Source organism: Mauremys mutica, chromosome 2 (genome assembly GCF_020497125.1).
Source record: "Mauremys mutica isolate MM-2020 ecotype Southern chromosome 2, ASM2049712v1, whole genome shotgun sequence".
Taxonomy (NCBI): Eukaryota; Metazoa; Chordata; order Testudines; family Geoemydidae; genus Mauremys; species Mauremys mutica.
This window is the reverse complement of record NC_059073.1, coordinates 177,090,488-177,117,508: the sequence shown is the minus strand read 5'-3', so window position 1 is coordinate 177,117,508 and position 27,021 is coordinate 177,090,488. Positions and strand designations below refer to the sequence as shown.

At 44.0% G+C, this 27,021-nt stretch overlaps 1 protein-coding gene across 1 annotated transcript in view; it reads left to right on the top strand.

Annotated features, from left to right (window-relative positions):
• Nucleotides 1-27,021, top strand: part of LOC123364581 (dynein axonemal heavy chain 5-like) — a 317,201-nt gene that overhangs the window by 59,796 nt on the left and 230,384 nt on the right. Inside the window, exons 17-23 of the mRNA XM_045006814.1 lie at nucleotides 122-323; nucleotides 1,617-1,712; nucleotides 4,774-4,947; nucleotides 5,041-5,130; nucleotides 5,899-6,054; nucleotides 11,351-11,490; nucleotides 18,380-18,531. Coding sequence (XP_044862749.1) covers nucleotides 122-323; nucleotides 1,617-1,712; nucleotides 4,774-4,947; nucleotides 5,041-5,130; nucleotides 5,899-6,054; nucleotides 11,351-11,490; nucleotides 18,380-18,531 — 1,010 coding nt within the window. The remainder of the gene's footprint in view (nucleotides 1-121; nucleotides 324-1,616; nucleotides 1,713-4,773; nucleotides 4,948-5,040; nucleotides 5,131-5,898; nucleotides 6,055-11,350; nucleotides 11,491-18,379; nucleotides 18,532-27,021) is intronic.

Below are 27,021 nucleotides of genomic sequence, written 5' to 3'. Positions count from 1 at the left end.
AATTTTAGAAAAAGAGAAATGTGCAAGGACGGGAAGAATATATCTGAATCTTAGAAATTCTTGCAGTATGTTTTATTCTATATGTTTATGATAGTCCCTCTTTTGCCTTTTTTATCATCAGTGAAAACTATATATTTGGAAAATTTGATGCATTCTGTAAACGCTTGGAAAAGATTTCAGATATAAGCAATATCATGGAAGGCCTTTTAGAGCTACAGAATATAAAAATAGAAGGTATTGAAAAGATCAGTGCTCGTTACCAGATGATTGCTACAAACACCAAATCAAAAACCTATGATGTTCTGGATCACAGGAAACAAGAGGTAGATATTTCAGAAATAATAATCAGAAATGCTAAACACTTGTGAAAATCTAAATCAGTCACTTTAAACTATGCATTTCCTTGAAAATTAAGGTGGATTTTAAAACACTATACAAAAGAACCATTGTGAAGTTTATAACAATATATGCATTAATTTGTTTATAATTCTAACATGTTCCTATCTTATTAAGAGAATTTTAAGTTGTTAGACATTCACCACTGGTAGTTGTACACAGATAAGTGAACTAGTTGTGAATAGAACAGGAGTACTTGTGGCACCTTAAAGACTAACAAGTTTATTTTAGCATGAGCTTTCGTGAGCTACAGCTCAGTGATATTTCTTGAATCTTGAGCATATTTTATGCCAATTAGAAAACAAAACTTTTTCCTTTTTTTTGAGATCCATGAACCTTGAATCCCATCTGGAAAACCCTAACTCATGCAGGCAGTGATGCTGAAGTCAGTGGGACTACTTGCATCAGTAAGGATTAATTAGAGGAGGAAGAATTGAGGAATCAGGCCCCAGAGTTCAAACTGGATTGTTTTAATAGCAGTTCTTAGACTCTGTTCCATCAAAGCAGTTATGCCTGTGCTCCAAGAACATGAGTAGTCCAATGGAAGCTAGTGTGACTACTCCCATATTTAAGGCCCCAGTTTCTTGAATCAGGGCCCATGTGCTTTGCTAGATCCGGACTATAATTACAACACGTGAAAACTATTTTGACTTATTGCACTACCGTTCTTCCTAACTCATGGTTTGCAAATTCTGAAAATTGCTCTTTATGTTTCAGGCCTGGAGCACTTCTGGACTGTGCTCTGATGTCTGTAATATTTGCTGTGTAGTTTGTCCACTGAAAATCATATTTGGATGCCTGCTGGGGTTTTGGGTTGTTTCAAGATCTCTAACTTCTGTTATGGTTTTTTTTGGGGGCATTTCTACATATGAAATGATTGGGTGAGAGTATAGTATGGACTGCCTCTGTAGGGTGGTGAGTGCCTCTTGTGAGACGATGAAGTCACTCAGAATCTCACAGGATTCTTCACACTGGACTTTCAGTATAAATCATGGAAAGCAGTCCTGCTGACTGTTTCGTGTTTGTCTGATCTAGCATGTAAACTTCTGGGGGTTACGAGCGCTGTCACTGGACTGTTCTGTACAGTGCTGAATACACTTAATGGGCAGAATATGCAAATACTGTATTGGTTCCAAGAGGGTGGCTTTACATGAAAATTAATGGCATCATATAACCCATTTTTGGTTTTGTTTTTTTTGTTACCCTCTCCTCCTTTTCAGTTTGAGAAAGATTACCTTGAATTTAAGAATCAAATTGAAGGTCTGCACCAGTCAATGCAAGAATTAGTGGATTCTTGGTTTGAGAAATCTTTAACTGTGAGTAATTCTGCAAGTAAAAAACCTGACCTTCAGAAGTGCTGGGCACCCACAAATCCTATTGAAATCTCTGCATGCTGCAGGTGTTCAGCATTTTTGGAAACCAGGCCACAATGCTTGTTCGGTGTGAGATAATATCAGAGGATTTGAGCAGTGTTGGCAAACTCTTCAAGCTCAAGTGCACTCAGTCAGAAATATTGGAAATTTAAATGCTGATAATTATCAAGTGCCAATTTCCTATTCTGTCTTCCTCACATCTTTTGTCCTTCTCATCTTCCTCATTTTGTTTTGTCTTACTTTTTTCTGCTCCTGGCTCTTACTTCTTCCCTGCCGATACAACAAAATAGTAAATTGCTTCTCTTGGAGCATCTGTCATTAGCTCTCCAATTTACCTCACAGTTCCTCTCTGCACCTCCAGACTTATCTGCAGTTTTGCTTTTCTTCTATTGCTTCCTTTCAGTGCTTTCTTTCCTTTTGCTCTCTACTCCAGGCTACAGTTTGTCATTGGTACATTGGGGTGGAGTGGGGGCAGGGCCCGTGGTGTAGCAGGGGTTTGAGCACACGGGGGGAACTAAGAAAGATGGCGCCTATGCGCCTCTCTATGCCTCAGAGCAAAACGGTTGGTTGTTCCTTTTACACTGGCAAGGAAGACAGTTATATAAACACCTAAATTGACAGACAGATGTTGTTAAGATGAACATTTCCCCCTTTTAAAAAATGTGTTACAGATTGGCCCCCTATTGCTTCCAAAATGTTGGCTGGCTTTTTTTTTCATTCCTAATTGTGCTTACATTACAAGAATTATTAGGGGGAAAATGGGGAGTGGAAATGTATAAGAGTAGAATCAAGTTTAAACTATTCCAAGTGTTGCCCCTTTTTGACCCGAGTTGCTAGTCAAAGTTCAGAGCCCTTTGGATAGTTCAGGTTGAGATAGTAATTGATGAAGGAGTCTGGTATTTTCCTTAATGTAATCTTGTTTCTTTATATTCTCCAAATATAGGAGGAACCAGAAACAGAAGAATAGTTTATTAGCTTGTGTCCCCAAGCCTCTTTAGCCAACACCAGAGCAAAAAGTTCTTTCTCTAGCTTTTTCCAAGGTCATACATTGTGCTCACAGGCTCCTGCCTGGCTTGCTTTTTCCTGGTTGTTTTTTGGCCTTTTAACCTGTCTCTGTTCTGTCAGACTGTTTGTCTATCTCTCACTCACACACAGAGTCACAATCCTCAGTGGAACTCTCCACCCACATGGTGCTAGTTTCTGAGTAGGCTCTGTTTTGCCATGTTTCGATATGGCCTCTTAAGTCTTTCTTAGAACTATCTTAAGTGAAGAGTGCATTCACATATCAGTTTTAACACAACCCATAATAAGGTTTCATCGAGTACATAACACAAGACAGAAAAGAGCTGTACTCAGTTTAAAAAATATATTATCCAGCAGCTCATTCAAAATATTTTCTCAGTTGCATTTCTTATGCTCCTCCATCCAGATTGAAATAAACAAAGAAATCAACATTGTGAGCTGTCTTTAAAATCAGGACTGATTTTAGATTTGGGCCCCAATTTTGAAAAAAACTATGTGAGCAGACCTCAGTGCCTGCACAGAGCCCCACTGATGTCAGGAATCTGCCCATGCGGTGCTGTTGGCAGAATCTGAGTCTTGATGAAGGTGGAGGTACTACTCTACTTTCTCCTGAGGGAATTCTGCACCAAAAAAAAAAAAATTCTGTGCACAATATTTTAAAATTCTGCCATTTTATTTGTCAATAAATAAATGTGGAGGCTCCAGCATGGCAGTGGGAAGCACAGACCACTGGCTGCACGGAAGTGGGAGATCACTCTGCAGGTCCCCACCTCTCCCAGGACACAGACTGGGAGGTGAGGCTGCACCCAACCCTGACACAGTGCAAGGACTGGGCCCACTCCAGAAACACTTTGGGGCCCTGCCCCTCCATGCCAGGCACACCAATATAGCAAGTGAGAGGGACAGAGTCTTGCACACACAGCCAGCCTTAGCCCCTGATCCATGTGTGTGGCAAGCGGGGCTCGTTGGGGAGCTCTGGGTGCAGGGGGAATGGGACTTTGGGGGGTGTCTGGGTGTGAGAGGCTCAACGGAGGGGTCCGAGAACTGGGTGAGTGGGGTTTGGTGGGGTGCAGATCTAGGCACAGCTGATTGGAGCTCAGTGGGGTGAGGGTCCGGGGGCGGGGGGAGTAGGGCTCGGCAGGGGTTCCAGATGCAGGGGGTTCTGAGTGCACAGGGGCTCTGGATGCAGGGGGTGAGGCTCGGCTGTGGGGGGGAGTCTGGGTAAGGGGGGTATGGATGCAAGGGGGTTGGACATACAGAAGAGCAGCTCCCTCTACAGTTCCCCACCCCCACGCTGAGGAGTGATGGGGGCAGGATACAGAGATGGGGTGTGGAGCTTCCTGCACCTGGGGAAGCTTTCTGGGGGTGGGGTCTGACCCGGTCCTGGCCTCAGCCACTCCTTGCAGGGGAAGAGGAACTCCTTTCATTGCCCAGCCCAGCCAGGACCAGCAACTGAGCCTGGCGCAGGGTCAGAGCCACTGGTTGGGGTGTCCTCAGCCCTGCCACCCACCGTAGTGATTTACCCCTTCGCCAGCTGCTCTGGGCACCTGAAACGACACCCCTGCGCTGCTGGGGAGTGGTGCGTCACTGATCTTGCTGCTTCCCTTTGCTTCCCCATCATTTTCTGCGAAGAAGCAAAGAAATCTGTGGGGGTCATGAATTCTTCCCACACGTAGTGGCACAGAATTCCAGGAGTACTCTACACCAGATTTGTGTGTGGCTAAATGATCATTTGGAGAAGAGTCAGAAAGAAATTAAATATTGCTCCATTATCCTATGTAGGTAGCTTTTTGACACATCAGATTATTTTAAACGTGATATTAGAGCTAAGTAAGAATTTTAATAAATTAACCTATTAGATAAGATTGTTCTATGTTCACAATAAAATAACTTAACCAGTTATAAACATACAATGACGACTTATTAAGCTATTCCCATCTTGATGGAGCATTTACTGCAAATCTCCAATCTCTCTTTTTAGACTGAACAGATGTTGGGACTTCTGATGAAGTTTGAACACATTGGTAAAGACCATATTGATCTTACTGAAAAATATATAATCGTCGTTCAGCGATACAGCCGAGAATTAGATCTGGTTCGAAAACTCTACCAGAAGCAAAAAGAAAATCCGCCTATGCCTCGTAATGTACCACCTGTAAGGATGAAACTAAGGCGAGAGAAAAAGATCTTTACTCTTTTTCTGTTTTCTGTTAATGAAAGCATAAACTTAAATCTTGCTCCATTGCAGGTAACTGGGAAGATTATGTGGGCTCGGCAGTTGTTCAGAAAAATAGACCATCCAATGAAATTTTTTAAAAAGAAGACTGCACTTTTGAAGGTTGGAAATTAGTGGGGGAAATGCTAAATTGGAAAAAAAAAAAAAGGAACATGCCAATAACATAGCTTACTTTTATCTCCCTTATATCCATTCCTCTGCAACTTTAAAGGCCTGGCCCTCAGATCCTAGAAGCTCCTGCCATACTTGACTACTCTAGCTTCTGACCTCTGGTGGTAATGCCAGTTCCCTCTGTGGCTCATCACAGCTGCTTCCCAATCACCTTGTATGGCTTGGTCCTAGTAGGTAACTCAGGTCACTCCTTTTGTCCTCACCTGGGCCTGCCCCTGCCCCACAGACCAGTGTTTTAACAAATGATCATAGAATCATAGATAGATTATTAGAGTTGGAAGGGACCTCAAGAGATCCTCTAGTCCAACCCCCTCCTCAAAGCAGGACCAATCCCCAAATCCCTAAATGGCCCCCTCAAGGATTGAACTCACAACCCTGGGTTTAGCAGGCCAGTGCTTGATTGAAAGAAACAAATCTCTGTGAAATTGCACATGCCACATCTCATATTACAGTGTAGAATTTTTGTAGGTAAGGTTGATAAAAATGAGAAAAGGAGTTTAAGGTGTTTTAAAAGTTTCTTCATTGAATTTTAAAATATCTTTCTAAGTTGTTTGGCATATCAGATCTCCAAAATGGCTTGGCCTATAAACTCCACACCTGTTTGGTTCCATTGACCATCGTGAGGAAAGGCCTGGTAGGCACAATCTAATCCATTATGTGAGCGCAACATTATAAAAATACATTTCTTGTGATTTGTAGACTCCGGAAATGAAGAAGGTAATTTGGAGCTACAACAAAATGGCTGCTGTTCTTTTAGAATTCGAACTTCTTTATCACAGAGCATGGTGCAGGTTTGCTGAGCAAGCTAAGAACGGACTGTGTGCGTCATTACTTGTCAGACATCCAGAAACCAAGGTAAAGAAGTTAAAAGTTAAAAATAAAAGGAGAGTGAAGGATGAAATTTATTACTTTTACTTTAATCACATACACAAAACTATGTTTATAAATGCCGTTAAGATCGCAAAATAAAGCACTGTAAGGTTACTCTGTGTGACTTTAATTCTGTCCCCTTATGTGTATATATTACAATATAGACTTTAATTGTTTGATCGCATGCTAGTTTTTCCCACAGTATCCCTATCTCATTTAGTGGAGGATAGGTCCATACGTAGCTGTTAGCCAGGGATGCAGCACCATTTTCTGAGTGTCCCTAGCCTGTTTGCCAGAAGCTGGGAGTGGATGACGGGGATGGATCACTTGATGGTTGTCTGTGCCGTTAATTGTCTCTGAAGTACCTGGCATTGGCCACTGTCAGAAGACAGGATACAGGGCTAGATGGACCATTGGTCTGACCCAGTATGGCCGTTCTTATGTTAGTGTACATAACAAACAACAGAGAATGATATAGCTAGTTGGTTTTTTTTCTCCTAATTTTTTTCATGTATAGACCCCATGTCTTATTTATTATACATTGTCCAAAACCTGCAGCAAATATGTAATTATTAACTACCTCATGGTCTTTTCTATGTTCATCAACACTATACTGAGTACCTCACAAATACCAATGAATTTGAGGTTGCAACTACTTGGCGAGATAGGAAAGTATTATTATCCTTACTTTATAGATAGGGATTACAGAGAGATTAAGTCCAAAATATGCAATTTTGAATGCTTCAGTGGTTGGAAAACCCCCCACTTTAAATACCTAGAACCTGACTTTTTAGAGTACTTAGCATTTTTATAGCATTTTACATGTTCAAAGCACTGAACAGACATTAATCCTCGCAACATATTTCCTCTGAAGTAGGTATTATCCCCATATGGGGAAATGGAGATGTGACATTAGAGTGATTTACCTAAAGCCAGAGTGACTCAGTGACAGATTCAGAATTAGAACTCAAGTTGTCCTGATTCCCGTCCCTGTGCACATTCCTCCAGACCACACTGCCTCCTGTGCCAAGTAGCTCTTACTGACTTCATTTGCATTTGTGAGTTGTTAGCTCTTTTGTATATTAGACCTTCTTTGACTCAGGTTGGGCAGTGTAGTGGTCCCTCACTCTGAGTGGGGAGGGAGGCAACGCCGCCTCACTGCATCAGGCAACAGTAATTGGGCTCGGGCCCCTCTGGCTGGGGTCAAGCAACAAGCAGTCTATAGCTCGCAGCCTCCTGGCTGGCGTAAACAACAGTCAACAGTCTGGAGCACTGGCCCCTGGGCCAGGACAGAGGAACATTCAGTCTTTAGCCTAGAGCCTCCTGGCTAAGGCATACGGCAATCAACAATCTAGAGCCCACAGCCTCCTGGCTGGGGCAACCAACAATTAAGGCACAGGCCTTCCGTCCTAGCACGAGTGTGCTGCCAATCCCCAGATGTGGGGTAGTGGCAAAGGGGATATGGGGACCTGGGCCCACCTTACTCCACTGGATCCCAGCCAATGGCCCTATTAGTGGCAGGTTCTGCCACTGGGTTGGTGGGGAAACCGAAATATGGTACCTCACTTCCTGGCAGCACTACTGAATCAAAGTCTGGTTCCCCTGGGCTACTTCCTATCCCACTTAGTCGGCATTGCTCTGTTAAGCTGGAGCTCTGTCTGGCTGCCTCGCAATTGGGCGGTGGCCACTTCAGCCATTCCTTGGGGTCCTTGCTTGCTTCAGTCTGTAGGGTGTTGATCTGCTCGGCTGCTGGTCCAGGGTCCTGAAGAAGGCTCGGCTCCCTAGAAGAGACGTCCGCCTTCTTCCCTGGTACAGCCGCAACTTAACTGCAGGTCCCTCCCTTTATACTTCATGCCCTGCCCTGGTACTTCTGATGAGCTGGGCAGATCTGATATGATATGGTTCTGCCCACCACAGGCAAGGTAGTGGTCTTTCATTCTCAAGTCTGGTAAGGATGGTATGTCATTTGCCCTCCTGTCCCTGGACCAGGAGAAGGTATTGGATAGGACAGACCACGGGTACCTCCTGGGCAGTCTGTGGGTGTTCGGCTTCAGGCCCCAGTTTGTGGGCTGTACGCCTCCACAGAATGTTTGGTCAGGCTCAACTGGACCCTGACTGAGCCGGTCAGCTTCGGGCGGGGGGGTACGTCAGGGATGCCTGCTGTCAGATCAGCTGTACACTCTGGCGATCAAGACCTTCCTCTGTGTCCTCTGACGGAGGTTGACGGGGTTGGTGCTTCAGGAGCCAGAGCTGCGGCTGGTCTTGTCGGCGTACACCGATGACATGCTTCTCGTGGGCCAGGACCTGGGTGACCTGGTGCGGGTGGAGGCCTGCCAGGCAATCTACTCAGCTGCCTCCTCTGCCCAGGTTAACTGGGTCAAGAGCTCTGGCCTGATGGTTGGGGACGGGTGGCAGATGAGCTCCCTCCCACCCGCGCTTCAAGCCATCCCAGTGGATCGTAGGTCCACTGCTCTATCTCGTTGTTTACCTTTCTGCCATGCATCCTTCTCTGCCAGAGAACTGGCAGGATTTGGAGGCCAGGGTCGGTGAGTGGCTGCGGAGATGGATGGGGCTCCTCAGGTGCCTCTCCCTGCGGGGGAGGGCACTGGTGGTGAACCAACTAGTCCTGTCTATGGTCTGTCACTGGCTCAACACCCTGGTCCTGCTCCAGAGTGTAGCTCTGGAGTTCTTCTGGCCAGGACTGTACTGGGTCTCTGGGTCTCTGGAGGAGGGAGGACAGGGCCTGGTCTGCCCCAACAGCCACCTCCATGTCTTCCACCTCCAGGCCCTGCAGAGACTCCTTTATGGCACAGGTAGTCTGGCATGGAGCACGCTGGCACATGCCTTCCTCCGCTGCCTTCGAGGGCTCTGATATGACCAGCAGCTCTTTTTTCTCCACCCGAGGGTCTTCCCTGAGACCTCTCTGAGCTTCTGGTCTTCTACCACGACCTCCTTCAGACCTGGAAGCTATTCTAGGCCACCAGGTCCATTGTGGCCACTGACAGGGTGGACCTGTTTGCAGAGCCTATTCAGGCTCCTCCAGAACCTTCTGGCTGCACTGAGGTTCTGGCTGCACTTTTCCCCACACCTGTTTATACTCTCACACCCTGTCCGTGGCCCCACGAAGTCACGAGACCTCCTTATCAGCCTCCTCCTGGCCCTGGCCAAAGTGGCCATCTTCAACACCAAGAGGAGGATGCCCTTTGGGCAGCATCCGCTGGCTCCCTAGACAGCTTTGAGGAGCAGTGGGCGCTGTCCGGGGTTCTCTGCTCGGTGTCTCCCTTTGGATTCCTAGTTTTGAACCTGTGACCATCACTCCTGACCCTGTTATTCCTTAGTTGTCCCCCACATTCCGTTGGTTCCCGGGTCCAGTGGTCCCTCCCACAAGGCTGGGGGAGGGGCCTTTAGACGTGGGCAGTCTTGTGCTCGCCTACCTCCCAGTTTCCCAATAAGGCCTCTCTTCAAGCACCCAGAGATGAACACACAATTAATGGCCACTGGCCACAATTTAATTTAAGGGACTTGCCCACATCACGTAGGAATTCTGTGGCAGAGGAAGAGAGAGAATGGGCAACACTAATTGTAACTCGAGTGCCTGATTTTCCAACCTTAATAACATTTTGTTAATGTCATTTTTAAAATGTAATATCCTAGTTTTTAAGAAAAGAAAACAAAGGTAAAACCACATCCAAATTTTATTATGCACAAATGTAACAACACCTTCCTCCCCTCTATGTTGAAGATTAGGCCTTTATTGTGGTTATTCTTGAGTTATTGACATAAAAATTAAGTATTTTGAGTTTTTTGTGCCCAGAAAGCTCAAAGACTGTTTTGTTGCTAAAATATAACTTCTTTTAAGAACGGCCATACTGGGTCAGACCAAAGGTCCATCCAGCCCAGTATCCTGTCTGCTGACAGTGGCCAATGCCATGTGCCCCACAGGGAGTGAACCTAACAGGTGATGATGGAGTGATCTCTCTCTTGCCATCTATCTCCATCCTCTGACAAACAGAGGCTAGGGACACCATTCCTTACTCATCCTGGCTAATAGCCATTAATTGACTTAACCTCCATGAATTTATCTAGTTCTCTTTTAAACCCTGTTATAGTCCTAGCCTTCACAACCTTCTCAGGCAAGGAGTTCCACAGGTTGACTATGTGAAGAAGAACCTTCCTTTTATTTGTTTTAAACCTGCTGCCTATTAATTTAATTTGGGGGCTTCTAGTTCTTATATTATGGGAACAAGTAAATAACTTTTCCTTATTCACTTTCTCCACACCACTCATGATTTTATATACCTCTATCATATCTCCTTCCCTTAGTCTCATAGTGCCACCAGTATCGTAGAATATCAAGGTTGGAAGGGATCTCAGGAGGTCATCCAGTCCATCTCGCTGCTTAAAGCAGGACCAATCCCCAGACAGATTTTTACCCCAGCTCCTTAAATGGCCCCCTCAAGGATTGAACTCACAACCCTGGGTATAGCAGGCCAATGCTCAAACCACTGAGCTATCCCTCCTCTCTCTTTTCCAACCTGAAAAGTCCTAGCCTCTTTAATCTCTCCTCATATGGGACCCATTCCAAACCCCTAATCATTTTAGTTGCCCTTCTCTGAACCTTTTCTAATGCCAGTATATCTTTTTTTGAGACGAGGAGACCACATCTGTATGCAGTATTCAAGATGTGGGTGTACCATGGATTTATATAAAGGCAATAAGATAGTCTCCGTCTTTTTCTCTATCCCCTTTTTAATGATTCTTAACATCCTGTTTGCTTTTTTGACTGCCTTTTTATTTTTATTTATTTATTTATTTATTTGCTTTTTGCTTTGACTGACTTTTTTGTTAGTTTCTGATGATAAGCAATTGTTCTTGTGTAGTTAGAAAACTACTGACCATGTAAATTTTTATTTTCATATTGGCAAGAATAATTTTCTAGCTTAGCAAGTTTTGGTTTTTCTAACCACAGTGTATGGAGAAAGAAGACTGTTCTAGCCAATATTTTTATTCAAAAGATGAGGATACAGTGAAAGATTCACAGCATAATGAAGTCAGTGGGAGTTGCTGGTTGCTCAGAACTTGGAAAATCCAGTTATGTATAGAGGTGCCTGAGTATGGGTTCAGGAGTCTAAATGTAGGCACCCATTTTCAAAATCTTGGGTAGTGATCTGTACTACACTTCATGCATTTTTCAGAAAAATCACACTGTCTATGTGACCACCAAACTTCCACTTTATGTTCACTGTTGTTTCCCCCCCCCCTCCTGTTCTGGTGTGTAAAGGAATTATTTGTGAATTTGGATCCTATGGTCCTCGAAGTACTGTGTGAAACAAAATACCTGAAAAAAATGAATTTTGAAGTTCCAGATGTTGCCCTTGGCATATGTGCAGAAGAAGAACAGATTAAAAAACAGCAAATGAAGTTAGTGAACATTTAACTTGATTTCATCTTTATCTGGAAATTTTCTTTTGGGTCTCATTTCTACCTGCTTTTTTTGGTCATTATAACTACTTTTCCTTGTGACAGATGTTAGTAGAGTCCAATGGAATCTAAGTAAATTTGCCCATCCTTCTTTAATAATAATGTCCACAATGTAGTGGTCCATGGTTTCCATCTCCATAAATACCTGATCATTAGAAATCATCAATACTCTTTTCTTATGCCTTTTCCTTAGAGTCCCTTTGAACTCTTGCAATCATTTCAAAGGCAAGGACATTCACTCATATGCAAATCTCCATGTCTTGTGTGGCACATTAGGCCAAAACTATACTGCATTGATGCTAGAATTATGGAGCACTGCACTCCAATTCCTCTCCCTACTAATTGTCCCTGCTACAATCCAGGTGCAGTATAAAGTACTGTCAATATACTGTTCCTTGTGTTACTTATATCTTTATTTTGGTGAAAAATCAATTTATTTTATGCTGTCTCCAGATTTTCAGCTATTAATGTGTAGAAGATTTTCCTGTTGACAATGGATAGCTGCCCTATAGAAGTTGTCGGGGGGAAAAGCTGGAGAATTTGGCAGCTGGGAAGGGGAAATTGGGGTTCTTCTTCGAGTGATGGTCCCTGTTGTGTTCCACTATGCATGCACTCAGAGCTGGACAATCTGAAAATAGTGTCCGTACATGTGCCTTGGTTCACTTCATGCCTCTGTTCAAGGGGGTAAACGATGGGACAGATTGACTTCCTTTCCAATTCCTTCTTACCGCTGCATGGTTTGGGTAGGAAACTCCTGTGTCCATAGCTTCAGCTTCATCCTACAAAATAAGAATTAGATCTAGTTTTATAAATAGTTTTAACAGTTTTTACAGTTTAGTGTTTTGGACTGTTTGGGTCCTGGACTACACTCAGGATGCTGGGCTTCAAACTCTGCTCTTCCTGCCCGCATTCCTTCTCGGATAGTGATGACCACCAGTGCTGCCTGTACGGCCTCAGGGAAGCTGACATTGCAGCTAGGTGCCAATCAATCTGCCAATCTACCCCCCCACCCCCAGGCCCTCTGGCAGGATCTTGTCAGGAATCCAGGAAGAAAAGAAAAGAAAGATATACCAATTTCCTAGAACTGGAAGGGACCTTGAAAGGTCATCAAGTCCAGCCCCCTACCTTCACTAGCAGGACCAATTTTTGCCCCAGATCCCTAAGTGGCCCTCTCAAGGATTGAACTCACAACACTGGGTTTAGCAGGCCAATGCTCAAACTACTGAGCTATCCCTCCCCCCATGCTTATAAGCATAAGACTAAGTCTTCCTCTAAATCCACTTAAAAGAAATCGGATTTGTCTCTAAGTAAGCCCATCAGCTCAGCCCATGAGGACTTAGTACATCTGAAGTCCAAGAGGCATGACAAGAAAATTCATAAGTATTGGGCGACATTGGTACCAGACCGTGATCAGTTGGTACCGTTATCCTTGGCACCCCCAAACCCCCAGAATTCATCAGTACTGACAAAGTCCAATCATCACCAACTTCGGGCACTGTCTTCCTTGCCGCCTCCAGTGGCTCGAACAAGTAGAACCCCTCTCACACCAGAGAGATCTGAATCCATTACTGCTCCGCAGGACATTTTTGCTGTCCTGGATCTGGAATTCCCTTCCTTATTGGGGCCCCTCCATCTCCAGAGAGATAATAACACCACTGAGGGAGTTGACAGCTGGAAGGAGTTTGACCCCATCCATACAGGGAATATCTTCCCTCTGACAGCTCCGACAGTACTGCCACTGGAACCAGAATCAACCTTCTCTTAATCGGGAGATTCTGAACCACTCGATGAACCTTTTCCCCCTATCCTATGTATCCTCTGCCACCCAAAAGATCTGCACTGGTTTGGGGCCAACCTCTGCCTCATCGAACTCAGAGCTGTTGATGTACCCCATGTCATGGGAGCCCCTGCGACCACCTATTGACCTTTCCTACTGGCCATATGGAGGATCTTGGAACCAGTTCTCGCCTACAGAGTCGACCCGATTTGTTAGGGAGTCACTACCACTTGCCTCCTCTCTAAAGGAACACTCAGATATGCACCCGGATATGACAGAAGAGGAGAAGGAACATTACATACCAGAAACTTCCATTCCACTGGAACCAGTAAGACTGTTGTCGTCGTCTCCAGACAAGGCAGTGACTCCTACATCTCTCTCCTCACCCGCCAGTGACTTCAGATAGTTCCAGGACCTTCTTCGCAGAGTTGCTGTAGAACCTCAGATTCGTCTTGAAGAAGTGTAGGACTCCCAGCAAAAACTCAGAGATATTCTCCATACATCTGGACCCAACAAAATAGTTCTTCCCATTAATGAAGCCATACTGGAGCCAACTGGGACAGTTTAGCACACCCCTGCCACCTGCACTCCCTGAAAAGGACAGAGAAGCATTACTATGTGGCAACCAAAGGAGTGGAATTTTTGTTTTCTCACCCCATTCCCAACTCAATGGTAGTCCAAGCCATTTCTGAAAGGGCCTGGTCTTCTACTCCTGATAAAGAGGGTAAACATTTGGATCTGTTGGGGAGAAAGGTCTTCTCAGCATCCAGCCTCCAGTTCAGGATAGCCAATTACCAGGCACTACTGGCTAAATACGATTTCCTCAACTACGCCAAGTTTGTGGAATTTACTGACAGCCTTTCGCAGCAGGACAGAGCTCATTTCCCAGCTCTGATAGATGAAGGCAAAGTGATAGCCAAGACCGTTCTCCAATCCTCAGTTGATGCCGCGGATATTTCCTCCAGAACTATGGCTACTGCCATCGTCATTCACAGGGAGTCATGGCTGCATGTGTAAGGGTTCCCTAGAGAGGCCCAGAATGTCATTGAGGACCTCCCCTTCAATGAATCACAGCTTTTCAACCAAAAGACTGATGAGTCCCTCCAGACCCTGAAGGACTCCAGAGCTGCCCTCCACTCTACTTCTTTCTTGGTTGGACCAGTTCAGCTCTGCCTTCCCTCTGCTACCACTCCTACGCAAAATCCAGCAGGACAGGGCACAGCTCGTCCTGATTGCCCCCCTTTAGCCCAGACAGTTTTTGTTTCCCGACCTCCTATGCATGTCATCCTGAACACTAGTCCTCCTCCCAACGTTTCCTGAACTCCTGACCTAGTGGAACGGCAAGATCAAGCACTCCGATCTGCGTCCTCTATGTCTTAGGGCTTGATATTTGGCATCATTCTTAAAACAGTCATGCTCCACGGCTGTGCGAGACGTCCTTTCGAACAGTAGAAAGGACTCTAGTACAAGATGTTACCTAGCTAAATGGAAGCGCTTTTCTTCTTGGGTACATCAAAGAGGCATTCTCCCAGAAACTGCAGTTATTCCCCTCATCTTAGACTATATTCTATCTTTGAAGACATCAGGCTTGTCCGTCAGCTCCTTGCAAGACCATTTGGCAGCAATCAGTGCATACCATCCACTTTCTCATGGCTGCCCGGTCTTTGCACATCCACTGACCAATAGATTCTGGAAAGGCCTAATCAGAACTTTCCTATCTATTCAGAAGACTGCCACCCAGTGGGACATAAACCTTGTTCTCTCAGTACTCATAGGCCCCCTTTAGAACCTTTAGCTTCTTGCTTCATGCTCTCTTTTCTATGAAGGTTGCTTTTCTTGTAGCTGTCACCTCAGCTAGAAGGATTGGCGAGCTTGCAGTGCTGATGGCAGATCCTTTTTGTACTATATTGATAAGGATAAGGTTTCTGTGCATCTATACCTCAAATTCACTCTTAAAGTAGTCTCAGAATTTCACCTTAACCAATCAATTCACTTACTTGTGTTCTTTCCAAAATCACACCCTTCTGCAAAGGAATGAAGACTCAGTGTTTGGCAGGCCTGGCCTTTTACCCACAAAGAACAAAGCCAGTCAGGAAATCCTTGAGACTATTTCTTGCCATAGCAGAAAGAATTATGGGGCACACCTTCTCCACTCAGAGAATCTCCAGATAGATCTCTGGCTGCATTATACTTGATCCGCTATCGAATCTTCCTCTGCCCCAACCTCCTTGGGGTAAGAGGTTATTCCACCACACCACAAGCAACAATTATGGCATCATTTCAGAAGGTGCCCCTCCTTGACATCTGTAAAGCAGCCATGTGGGGTTCCATTCACATGTTTGCTAGACATTTATGCCCTGGTGCAGGACTCCTCTGCTGATGCCTCCTTGGGACAGCGGTACTCCGCTCAGCTCTGCCATTTATATCCTCGCATCCCCTCCTAGGCCTGGTCTACACTAAGGTGGGGGGGGGGGGTGTCGAACTAAGGTACGTGACTTCAGCTACGCGAATAGCGTAGCTGAAGTCGAAGTACCTTAGTTCGGGCTACTCACCAGTCCAGACGCCGCGGGAACGAAGTCCGCGGCTCCAAGGTCGACTCCGCCACCGCCGTTCGCGGTGGTGGAGTTCCGGAGTCGACCGGAGCGCGTGGGGAGTTCGAACTATCGCGTCTTGATTAGACGCGATAGTTTGAACTCCGAGAAGTCGAACTCTCCACGTCGACCTGCACAGTAAGTATAGACCTACCCCTACTTAGGTACTGCTTGTCAGTCACTCTCAGTGGAATACAATAGGGACCATCACTCGAAGAAGTGGAGATTCTTCGAGATGTGTGGTCCCTATCTCATTCCACTACCCACCCTCCCTCCCCTCTGCTTCAGATCTTATCTGAGTCATGGTAGAGAAGGAACTGGAGAGGCAGTCAGTCTGCCCCATCCTTTATCCCATCAGATGGAGGCATGAGTGAAGCAGGGCACATGCGCGGACCAACGGACACTACTTTCAAATTCTCCGGCTCTGGGCGCATGGCGCGCATGTGTAGCCCACTGTGGAATATGGACAGGGACCACACAGCTCAAAGAACCTGCAGTTAAAGATCAGTAACCTCCCCTTTTGATATCCAACAAGGTATAACGGACACTTTTTGTTTTTCGCACTCAAGAGGCTGTGGAAACTTTTTCATTGGAGAGGGGATGCATCTGTTCTTACCCTTCCTCTTTTGGGCTGGAACAGAGGCATCTTTACATTTCCTTGGAGATTTGAATTCCCTATTCTTTGACAGCAGCTAGTTATCTTGCCCCAGTATCTGGTGCTTCATCTGTCACTGATGGATAAGCACCACAGCTGGATGTTTTTGCTTAAGCAATCAGTAGTTAAATAAGTAACAGTGCTCCCATTTAAATTGTCCTCATTAGTCCACAGAGTTAACACACACAGAGATTAATATAGGGGCAGTCTAGTGGATGAAAACCTGGCTCCACTGAAGTCAATGGCAAAGCTCTTGTTGGGCCAGGATTGTTTCAGGTTGACAGCAAACTCAGGCAGATGCTCATGTATCAGTGCTAAACCTAAACATTATTTTCATTTTTAAAGTTTTCTTTGCAACCGTAAAGGCTGAGATTCTGGAGAACAATTATGTGGCAGTTTAAGAAATAGGGTTATTTTGTAGCCATTTGAATGCCCCCCTGTGCATATTATTCAGTGTCCTGCCCGTAGGTTATGTTATGCCAGTTACTTGTTAGCACAGTCTGGCCCAGTTTCCCTCTTGGGACTGATACTATCTGTTGTGAGTGGACCGAACTGCTGTAGCCCATGTGCTTCTAAGCTCCCTGCATTTGAGTAGTGACTAGTCACTTTTCATAGTTACACATCTTTGAAACACAATAAAATCCTGAATGCAGCTTCCCAAGTCTGATCTCACCCCCCTGGGAGTCCTGGGTTTGGTCAGCATCCTTAGGCTGCCCCCTTAGCCTTTCCTCCCGCCGCCCCCCCCCCCCGTGTTATGGAGTTCTAGCCTCGTGCTCTGAGAAGCAGCCACCTTGTAAAACTCTGTCCCTCTTGGTTACCTTTGTGCTTTCACTGGAGAAGTTCCTGACTCCAGCCCCACCTCCGTTGGCTTCTGTGTAGAGAATCAAAGTCAAAGGCCCTATGGATAGAAAACCCCTAGTTCTACTAGGGAAGACTCATTCCATGTTGATGGCCCTAGATTGCTTTGTGCTGGTTTCTCAGACTAGTTAGACATGCCACTTGGTGTCAAGCCCTCACTCCAAAATGGATGCCTTTTTCACAAAGGAGATTGCAATACCACATGAGGGTCACCACAGGTGCCGGCTTCCTCTGGGCCCTGGGGGTGCTCAAACCCCCGCTCTGCCCCAGGCCCTGCCCCCACCTCTGCCCGCCTCTTCCTGCCCCTCCTCTTCACCCAGTTCAGCCGCCTCCGCCAAGTGTGCCCTCTCCCCACTCCTCCCCCTCCCCCCAGCATCTCCTGCACACTGCGAAACAGCTGATAGCGGTGGGTGGGACGTACTGGGAGGGAGAGAGAAGAGTTGATTGGCAGAGTTGGGTGGCAGATGGGAAGTAATGGGAAGGAAGAGGGGGAGCTGGCTGCCGGTGGGTGCTAAGTACCCACTAGTTTTTTTCCATGGGTGCTCAAGCCCTGGAGCACTCATGGGGTCGGCACCTATGAGGGTCACACCCCAGAATGAAAGTTACAGTCAAAATGCCATTTACAAAACAAGATGGAGCTCCCACCCCCTCAATGTGTCACACTAGTAATAAAGGTAAATTACATAGGATTTTTTTTTAAAGACGTGCCATTTCCTTCTCCCTGATGATGTGTAAAGTGTCTGTAAGGATTTTTGTTTTGTTGTTATTATTGAGAGTCTTAGTTTGAGTAAGTTAGGAAGAGTTTCTAGTTTTGGATGTTGGTCCAAAATAGATGGATTTTTATTAATTAATATTGCAGATGTGCCCAGACTGATGTGCATTTTAAATAAATGGAAGGAAATACAAAAATGATTGCTAGCCTTAAAAAAATACGATTGTATCTTGCAGACTTCAGGATCTTTTGATTGATTACAAGAAGTTTGTAAATGGAATTCCTGCTATTCTGGAGCCACTGATGAAACCTTTTATGGAGCAAATTGAGGAAGCCCTCACTCCAGGCCTGACACAATTATCATGGACTTCTCCAAACATTGACAAATGTATGGATCTTTGTTATTTCTATGCAAATCATAGAGTCATAGTGTTTGCAGATGGAAGGACCTATTAGGTCTTTCAGTACGTCCCACTGTCAGTAGAACATGGTTCTCTGCAGTGCACTCTGTAGTTTTTTCCAATCTACTTTTACATGTTGTGAGTGATGGATGGTGTACATGTACACAGACTAAAATATTTTACATTTGTTTGATTGTAAATGTGATGACATTTTAGTTATATTTATATGGATTGTGCTAGGTAGGCACAGACATGAATAGGGGTGGTGCTTTGCCTCATGGCTCTGCAGGGACTCGGTCAATGATTGTTCCTCAGGGAAGTACTGTCCCTTCCTGAGCATCCAGGAAAGCAGGGTCAGTGTGGATAAGGGATGGAGCCATTGCCCTGACTTCTTCCAACCTTCTCTGAGGTGATGTGTGCATACCCAATGTTGCCTGAAGGGAGCTGTCCCTGTTCTTCCTTAAACAGATGAACTGCAACTGTCCCTGACCCTTTTGCAGGGCTCAGAAGGGAGGGAGGAAAACCCCTTGCTCAAACACAGCCATGCATCTATGGAAAGGCCAGTCACAATCTGCGCCATACTATTTACATAGAAAGAGGGATTATTGTTCAAAATAAAGCTGTCAGGGATACAAGCTTGTAGAAAAAAAATTATTGCTTGTACCATGTGAGTCTTGTCTTATACAAAAATAGTCAGCAAGAAATTTTTAAAAATATTTTAATTTGCTGACATTACTGTTATTCATACATTGTTATCTGTACAGCATTCAAAGTAAATCTGGGTAGATTGGAATACTAAATAAAAAGATGTAGATCCCAGACATCCATACCAATAAATCAGTACAGTTGGGCACCACCCATTATAACATAAATCCAGGTTTTAAAATCCATCTGTGGTAATATAATGATAATAATAATTAATAATAGTAAGGACAGACCCTACCATTGCCACAACTACAATGCTCCAAAGTGCAGGTGCTGTGACCTTCATTCAGATCCCCCTTCTCCCTCTCCGCACACAGCTGTCTGCTAAAGGATTCCTCCCATCACTGGATGTTTGGAGAGTAGTTTGTGTTGGGAGAAGGTAGTTTGGTAAAGGGTTGTGTGTAGAAGGGCAATTAAAGGGTGTGATAGGAGTTTTGGATCTCTAGGGGGCAAAGTTAAGGCTGTGGTGTGTGTTCTGTGATGTATGGTAGTGGTGGTAGCGTTAAGGCATGTGCCTGTGGGTGAAGGAGAAGAGTATACATATTACTGTGTGTCTTAACTTTTCATTTCCTTTTTTATGTAGATTTGTGTCATGTATCTTTTATATGTATAGCAACCCTAATGGCTTCCCAATGAATTTTTTGTTTATTAATTTAATGTTTATTTAAACATATAGCAGTTGCATGATTTGGGAGGGGAGTACAAATCTGTAGGGTTTGCAGTACAGCTGCTGAAGGAGAATATTTTGTCCGTAAACCACTGCCCATGAAACAGTCACCATTGTAGGTAACAACCTGACAGGAAATTGTAGGTTGTGGTGGAAATTTTATATGTCCTGCCTGGATGTGCCTGCCCCATCTATCCAGATTACATGCTGTCATGGGATCTCACCCCCACTTTGAGCTTGTGGGTTCAAAGATGGGGACCCGCATGTATTCTGCCACCATGTCCTAGGTCTCACCCCCACTTTGAGCTTGTGGGTTCAAAGATGGGGACCTGACTTGGTTTTCCTCTAAACTAAAATCCTAGTTTAGATCTAGTAAGCTGCCACCACTCAATCAAGAAATGTGGATTGAGACACAGTCCTTCCCCAAAATCCTAGGGGATTCCAAGAGCCCCAACTCCATGGAGTTCTTACACCCAGGAGAAACAAACCATTCCCCCTGCTTCCTCCCCCCTCCCTTTTCCTAGGAGAGATACTGGGATCTAACTACAGAGGGATACCTCCCCCTTCTCTTTCCCTGAGAATCCACCCAAGGAAAGACCAAACAAGTCCTTAATAGAAAAGAATTTATTAAGAGAACAAAAAGAAAGTACAGAATCTCTATGAGCCCAAGCTGGACACTCATAGGGGATAACCTTATCAATCTCTGGAGAGAATTCCCCCTCCCCCCTTTCTCAGTCAAAGCAAAATCAGCAAACAGGAATAAAGCATTTCCTTTAGCAAACACACAATTGCAAATGTAGAAATCAAATCATAAGACTAATTTGCCTTTCTAATTAATACTCACTATTAATTAGTAGAAACTACTCCAGGAGAACTTGGAGACATGACTGTCCTCTGTTAGATCCAAAAACAGTTCTCACACAGACAAAGGCTTCCCTCCACAGAGATTTGAAAAAATCTTATCTCTGATTGGTCCTCTGGTCAGGTGGTCACCAGGTACTACATGTTAACCCTTTACAGGTAAAACAGACCTTAACCCTTAACTATCTGTTTATGACACATGCACAGTGTGTGAACTTTAATTTACAATGTGAATAAAAGGTTTCAGTGGAGAGAGGTAAATAGCAGGGTCCCTTAAGGACCTGTACAGGGACCTGTGCCGTTCATCATATTCATAAATGAATGTGGCAAAATTTGCAGATGATTCAAAATTAATCGAATAAGTCCAAAGCTGAGTGCGATGAGTTACAAAGGGATTTCAGGTTTCAGAGTAGCAGCCGTGTTAGTCTGTATCCGCAAAAAGAACAGGAGTACTTGTGGCACCTTAGAGACTAACAAATTTATTTCAGCATAAGCTTTCGTGGGCTACAGCTCACTTCTTCGGATGCATAGAATGGAACACACAGACAGGAGATATTTATACATACAGAGAACATGAAAAGGTGGACGTATGCATCCACCTTTTCATGCTCTCTATATGTATTAAATAGCTCCTGTCTGTGTGTTCCATTCTATGCATCCGAAGAAGTGAGCTGTAGCCCACGAAAGCTTATGCTGAAATAAATTTGTTAGTCTCTAAGGTGCCACAAGTACTCCTGTTCTTTTTAAAGGGATTTCACTAAACTGACTGGGCAACAAAATGGCAGGTGAAATTCAGTGTTGATAAATGCAAAGTAATGTACATTGGAAAACATAACCCCAACTATACATACAAAATGCTGGGATCTAAATTAACTGTTACCACTCAAGAAAGAGATCTTGAAGTCATTCTGGATAGTGCTCTGAAAACATGTGCTCAATGTGTAGTGGCAGTTAAAAAAAAGCTAACAGAATGTCAGGAACCATTAGGAAAGGGATAGATAGTAAAACAGAAAATATCAAAATGTCACTATATACATCCATAGTACATTCACACATTCAATACTGCAAACAGTTCTGGTCACCCCACCTCAAAAATATACAGTAGAATTGAAAAAGATGCAGAGAAGGGTAACAAAAATTATTAGGAGTATGGAACAGCTTCCATATGAGGAGAGATTAAAAAGACTGGGACATTTCAGTTTAGAAGAGAGATGATTAAGGAGGGATATGATAGTGGTCTATAAATCATGACTGGTGTAGAGAAAGTGAATAGTGCAGTGTTATTTACCTCTTCACCTAACGCAAGAACTAGGGGTCACCTGGTGAAATGATTAGGCAGCAGGTTTAAAGCAAACAAAAGTACCTCTTCGCACAATGCACAGTCAACCTGTAGAACTTGTTGCCATGGGATGTTCTGAAGGCCAAAGTACAGCTAGGTTAAAAAAAGAATTGGATACTTTCATGCAGGATAGGTGCATCAATGTCTATTAGCCAAGATGGTTAGAGACACAACCCCATGCTTTAGGTGTTCCTAAACCTCCAACTAGCCAGAAGCTGGGGCTACATGACAGGGGCTGGATCACTCAGAATTCCCTCTGAAGCATCTGGCTCTGGCCATTGTCAGAAAACTGGATATTGGGCTAGATGAACCATTGGTCTGACCCACTGTGGCTGTTCTTATGTTCTTCTTATTATCATCATCATGGCAAATCTCAAAGGGACGTAGCCTTCTTTCAGATCAAGTATTGATCTCTTGCTACATCCTTAAGACGGTCTGGTTGGATGTTCTGTGTATGTCCATCTCTGGCAATCGTATTGCACCACTGAAGCCTTTGGCACCCATGTGATCGCTGACCATTCCTGGGTAAATGAAAACTAAAAATGACTCAAAATTCAAATATAAAACAAACAAATCCCAAACAGTTTCACCAGATCGATTCAGGATCCATCCCTCTGTCTGTGACGTAGCAGCCTAATTCCCATTTTCAAAAGAGACTTAGGAGCCTTTTGGAAAATAATTAGAAAGTGTTATAAACAGTTCAAATATATAGATCAAATTCTGCTCTTAATTACACCACTATTAATCCAGAGTAATTTCACTGAAGTTCCAGTGACGTGAATGGAGTTACTTGAGAGTATACAGCTGCCATACACAATCCTTTATTGGCAATATAGATTCTCCAGGGCCTCAAATTTCTTGTTTTCTCACAAGTTTTTAGTGAGTACCTGGCAATTCGTGTATATTTATGTAAACTACTTATTATACAGTCTCATCCCATTTTAATTGTATGTACACTCTACCCCGATATAACAGCGTTTCACCTATAACGTGGTAGGGGTTTTTGGCTCCCCATGACCGCGTTATATCAGGGTAGCGGTGGCAGGGCTGCAGTGGTGATTTAAAGAGCCTGAGGCTCCCCGCAGCAGCCGGAGCCCTGGGCCCTTTAAATCGCCAGTGAGCCCTGCTGCCGCAGCCCTGGGGTAGCAGCGGCAGGGCTCCGGCGGTGATTTAAAGAGCTCCAGGCTCCAGCCGCTACGAGGAGCCCGGGCCCTTTAAATTGCTGGCCGAGCCCCGCTGCTGCAGCCCCAAGGTAGTGGCGGCAGGACTCTGGGCTCCCTGCAGCAGCCGGAGCCCCAGACTCTTTAAAGCGCCACCGGAGGCTGCTGCTACCACGCTATATGTGAACCCGTGTTATATCGGGTCGCGTTATAGCGGGATAGAGGTGTATCTTCATGTACTGAGTTTAAACTAACTGTCCAAGTTTCATTTTTAAAATTGGAGTAACAATTTGTGTGTTTTTATAAGTTTGCTTCATTCACCCCATTAGCATTATTTTGATCTTTCTTTTAACTGATTTACCACCTAAGGAAGCTTAGTTTATCACATGCCTTTATTATGATATTATTTCTCTGTGAAAAGAATGCTCATGGGCTGGCCCATTTAGTTGAGGGAGATGATTACAACATGGGAGGCACAAATTTGAAATCGGGGTGGGAGTGTACTATCAGAAGAGAAGGTCTCATTTTTTATTTAAAATGTTTTTAACGTAGGCTGAGAATCTTCAAATATCATTGTCCAGGTTTCTAGCCATTAAGTTATCTACTCAGGACATGGAGGTTTCTATCCAAATAGTCATTTAAAAAAATTAAATGTAAGTGCTCAGAACGTACCACGCACTGAACAAACCTAGAGTGACACACAAGCCTTGCCTCAAAGAGCATGAATCTGGGTAGTAATACAGTAATGAGTGATCCAAATGCATAAATGTAAAGGCATTAGGAGGAATTAGTATGTTGCAGTTCTACAAGAAGCCAACAGGCTATGCTTGTGGATCATTTTTCAGTTGAGACAGATTGGAATATGGCTTTACTTTTGTTTTTTAAAATGTAAACTACAAGATAACACTTAAACAGCAGCATGCTTTGTTTTACAATCTCAGCTCAAAGGATTTTTTGGTACTGGTTGGTACAGTAACATATTATCATTTATTAAGAAAGATATTGCAAATATAATTAAAATTAAACATTTGTTATTAACTCCCACCTCACTACCCGAAGGATGTTAATCCAGTGACTGCCCTCTTAAAACCTTACAGTTTGAATATTTGGAACATAGTTTTTTACTGATGCTTTCAGATGAAGTGGTCCGTGTGGTTCTTTGGGTCAGCTTCCTTTGTGGCAGCTTTTTGGTGTGTCTGTTGCAGGGCTGTCCGGAGGATTCAGGGGGCCCGGGGCAAAGCAATTTGGGGGGCCCCTTCCATTAAAAAAAGTTGCAATACTATAGGATACTATATTCTCATGGGGGCGCCTGGGGCAAATTGCCCCACTTGCCACCCCCCTCTGGGCAGTCCTGGTCTGTTGAGCTAGTAGTTATAGCAGGGGTATGCAGGTGGCTGCTGCTGGCCTTCCTGCGGCTCTAAGGAACTAGAGATGGGGATTGGAATCTTTCCTGGAGGTGCATGCTTTTCTTGAGTGAGGCTGAAATGCTTTCTTTTTGTGCCTAGTTTGGTAGAAGTTAAATAGGGGTTTTCCAAAGCATTAATTATCCAGTACATTTTGCACTGGTTCTTATAAAGTGCATCTTTTATTTCAATATTTATTAGATCATTTTAATTCTTTCCTTCCCATTTCTCACACTACAGAATCTCTTTACTAGAATTCTGCCATCCTGAGCTATTCTTAGGACAATTTTGGACCTCAAAATCAGCAAGCAGGATATGCCACTTTAATAGTACCCCCTGCTAGCCGATTAAAGGCCTCATCCTGCCAACTCTGATTTTCATTTGTGATATGCTGAGTGCAGTCAACTCCAATTGATTTAAATGAGAGTTAAAAGTACTTGTCACTTTCAGGTTTTGTACCTTTGCAGAGTGGCAATTGTGAATTGCTCGATGTCATCGGGTGCTGCCCTTCAGCATGCCCCCTTGTTGCTCTGCAGGTGTATTGCATTCAGTCGCATAGGTGCTGGAACTAGGGGTACCGGGGTTGCTGCTGCTTGAAGTGATTTCCAGCATATACAGGGTTTATAGTTTGGTTCAATGGCTCTCAGTGCCCCCATCATACAAATGGTTCCAGCATCCCTGCTCAGTCCGCAGGCTCAGAAGATTCAGCAAACAGCCTTCCCTTGGTGTCTGCCATGCTCTGAGGAAGGAGACAGCATATATGCTGGTCCTCTTCCTTACAGCTCATCCTCAATTGGTTGAGTGAAAGGGGAACCTTGCCCCATCCACTCTGCAGGGGTCCCAATTCTAGATCCTTAAAGAAACAGTAAATGACTTGCTCCCAAACACTATGATTCCTGGGGCATCTTCCTCTCTCTCAAACCTTCTTATTTCCTAGGTCTTTGCATACATCAAAATGTCCCCAAATCTTAAAGGGCCATGCCAGGTGATGGGGGTGGGTGGGCTGACCCCAAGACATCACTACCTGTAAGGGGGCTACCCGATTACACTCAGCATCTATATCTCTAGGTACTTATATGGTACTCATCACTTGTGTCTGGGCACCCTACAGACATGAATGAATTTATCCTCATAATACTCCAGTGAGGTAGGGAAATATCAATATATGCATTGTACAGATGAATGACTGAGATGCAGAGGTTAGGCAAATTGCTGAAATCTGTAAGAGAGGTAGGAGTTGAACCCGGATCTCCAGAATGTCAGTCCAGTGCATGGGCTCCAAGACCATTCCGTACCTCCACCCCACGCCAATGGGGAAGGAACCATGTTCGGTTTAATAACATCCAATTAAAAATAGAAGTGGGATTCCTAAAACACATCCAGAATATCCCAAAATTGTTCAGATGTGGATCATTACATAGGATTCATCCTAAAGTAGAGCTTGAGCAACAAGGGGCAAAGGGGTTTAGGACTGTTTAATTTAAATGTATGCTGTGTAGTTAATGGACTGACTCATTTGTCCAATCTTTTCAGTAGTGAAGGTTAACCCTTATCTTGGTTCTGGATTCCAAAATAAATAAGTTAAATAGGTTTTTTTTTACGGTCAACACACACAATAGTTCACTTTTGCTTGTGTACTCAATAACTGTCTGTTAACAAGAGATGTTCATGTTAAATATGATAGTTTTCTTGTTCAGTATTTTCCATTAAAAATATCAGTTTTCCCACTGTTACCACATTTTGGTAAATCAGATACCCGAGCAATTCCTTTTTACTTAGAATGGGAAATAATTTTGGCAATTCCAATACCACTGTGTTGATAAACTATGGCTTTTTAATGATGACCACTGTATGGTTCTGAAGGGACATAGTGCAGTGATTGCACTGAATGTATTTTTATGTGATTTTATTTTTCCTCTTCTTCATTATGAAAAAATACAAAAGACTTATTAAAAAGCAAAAATATGTATAGTACTTGGTTGCAAATCAATGGTTTGTGGATTAGAGGATTGGGAAGATGAATGTTTGAAAAAGATTGAAAAGTTAGAGGAAAACTCTACTCCCTGGTCTCTGAGACCATTCTTTGGCTTGATTTAGTACTCACAATGCTTGTAGAGGACTCAGATAAATTCAATCTTATATTTGTAAGAAGAAATTCAGTGGCATAATCTACATACTAACTTGCCTTGAGGAATTTTGCCCATAAGCTGATTTGAATGATGAAATACTGAATTTCACTGAATAGTTTAGACGGAATATGGAGCAAATCTGCTTTTTCCTAAAGTAGGTGTATGTGTGAAGGATGAAATAACTTTTCAATAGTAACATTCCTTTTATTTCTG